The sequence below is a fragment of the Nematolebias whitei genome, chromosome 6 (assembly GCF_014905685.2).
Source record: "Nematolebias whitei isolate Nwh7 chromosome 6, NemWhi1, whole genome shotgun sequence".
Lineage (NCBI taxonomy): Eukaryota > Metazoa > Chordata > Actinopteri > Cyprinodontiformes > Rivulidae > Nematolebias > Nematolebias whitei.
In genome coordinates, this window is record NC_056503.1 from 33,977,017 (window position 1) to 33,979,376 (window position 2,360).

The following is a 2,360-nucleotide window of genomic DNA, read 5'->3' on the forward strand; positions in this document are numbered from 1 at the left end:
ACAATAAAAGGGAGTGTATGGGAGGAATATGCATTACTCACTGCTGGAGTTGCTGATCTCTCCAGCAGCACAGGCGACACAAGAGAAGCAGCATAAAGGTTTGTTTTTAATCATCGCCTGTCGGAAACCTGGAAGACAACTTTCACTGCAGACAGACGCAGGCCTCTGTAACAAAACAAGGTCTACTATTTGTTGCAGCCTTACTTATGGATAGATGCATTTTTCTTTGGGAAAGTATTAAATTGACCACAATAACACATTGCAAAATAAAATTCTGAATATAGAACTTGATTATACATATTTTGACACGAATAACATAACTCAAAATATCAGTAAAAAGTTGGATGGTATTAAAAATGTATAAAATCAAACAAATGTATGTAAAATTTTGCGACATTCACAACAAAAAGTAAAATGACTTTGATTAGTAAGTCCTAAATATATATTTGTGATTCTAAGATGAATACCAAAAAAAGAAGAAATCCAAATCTTTTTATTAGTTTGTGAATTTTTGAGATTTCAATTATATCTATAACTTTTTATTGAATGCCAACTTTTAATAAAGTTCAGGTTTTTACAATTATGCCCTAAGTTGAGTGAAATGAAATTATATACAGTAAATCTGAATATCTTTTTTTCTATGGACCAACCAAAGCAAATATCAAAAATGATTACTTTTAACAAAAAACTGCTTCTTACCTCCCAGGACTCTCCAGCCCATGTTATATTTATTCCATTCATAGTAAATAGTTTTCCATTTGGCAGTGAAACATCGTAGCTCCCTACAGTCATGAACACAATATCTTTTGCCATATTTTTCTGCCAGTTCACAAGCTCATAGGATGCTGCAGGGTCTCCATTTTTATCAAAATACACTCTCTCCCCTGACTGAAGAGAGAAATTTACTTCTTGAAGATGTTTCACCACCTGTCAATAAAGAGCAGCAAAACATTTCTTTAAAACAGACTTCAATAAATATTGTGCTGTACATTTCATACATGTGCTCTGTTACCTCTCTTGGCTCTAAATAATTCATTAAAATACAAGAGTGATTATCTACTTCACCACTTTGTCCACATTTAAACACTTTATGCATGGCATGAGCAACAGCATAAACAGCTTTATATACGTTGTTGGATATTCTGAGCTCTGACACATCTGTGAAATCATTGTTAACATCCTGAAGTTTCTCAAAACCAGAACACTGTTTTGAGCTGTGCAGATTGGCCTGAAAACTGCAGCCAAATGTTGTTTCCCAGAATTCTCTCAGCAGATTGTTCTGAGGATCCTGACTTGGATGAACCTGTAAAAGAAACTCTTGCAGACCTTTCAGTTTAGCCTCTCTTACTGCAAAACCCAGTGACCCTGTTAGTATATCAGAGAATCTCCTATTAGCGAAATGACTTGTTGTAATCCAGGATTCACTGCCCACCCACTGCAACCCAGTCAAGTTCTGTCTCAGAGACTCCTCAAGCAGAATATCCATCTCATCATAAGCAAGGAAAGCAACTAAAACTCTTGCTGTGCTGCTCTGAATCACTCTAACAGTTCTCTCGACCTGCTCTGTAGAACTTGTCTTTGAGATGGCCTCAGAGTATTCAACACAAACCCCCTCCTGATGTGCAGCAGTGATAAATGTTGCCATCCCATTGTTACCGTAGTCATCATCACTTCTGATTGCACCAACCCAGGTCCATCCAAAGTGTTTTACCAGTTTAGCCAGTGCTCTGCTCTGGTAGAAGTCACTAGGAATAGTTCTGAAGAAGGAGGGATACTCATTTCTGTTACTGAGACATGCACATGTAGCAAAGTGGCTGATCTTTCAGAAAGGAGAAAATACAAGAAAAGGCAAATCACAAAAAAAGTGTTAAATCATGTCATCTGGATTGCAAATATAGCCTTGTTTGCAATATCTTTTTTTTTCTTTGATAAAGTCTTTAAAATTTTTGTAGAATCAAAAGGTTTTGCACTAAGGTGTTATACTGCTACAATTTAGATTTTGTGCAGTATTTTACCAGTGAGTTTTTCTTTATCTCAGTGGAATCAAAGTTAATAGATATAAAGAATACTGGGAATATTTACCACAGGTATATGCAAAACCGAAGAAATTTGTAGTATCGCAATGGTGGTCGAAGACTCAGATGTTCCAACAATGGCATGAACCGATGATTGACCAGAGCAGGTTTTTCCCAAAGTCCTCTCATGTCCATTTATTAAACTCATCACTGTACGTGTTGCAGGTGATGTAGAAGCACAACTGTCAAATATCTTATAACCAATTGTGATATTAGGCAGTAGAGAGCTGCTATTAATGATCTCCTCAATGGCAAAAATCATTGTTTGAGCAAACCGAAATTCTC

The 2,360-nt window shown here is 36.3% G+C and overlaps 1 protein-coding gene across 1 annotated transcript in view; it reads right to left on the bottom strand.

The window, feature by feature from the left end:
• Positions 1-33: 33 nt before the first annotated feature.
• LOC119410900 (extracellular calcium-sensing receptor-like) overlaps positions 34-2,360 on the bottom strand; it is a 3,516-nt gene continuing 1,189 nt past the window's right edge. Inside the window, exons 4-7 of the mRNA XM_037677824.1 lie at positions 2,083-2,312; positions 1,013-1,819; positions 700-927; positions 34-165 (exon numbers count right to left, since the gene is read on the bottom strand). Coding sequence (XP_037533752.1) covers positions 34-165; positions 700-927; positions 1,013-1,819; positions 2,083-2,312 — 1,397 coding nt within the window. The remainder of the gene's footprint in view (positions 166-699; positions 928-1,012; positions 1,820-2,082; positions 2,313-2,360) is intronic.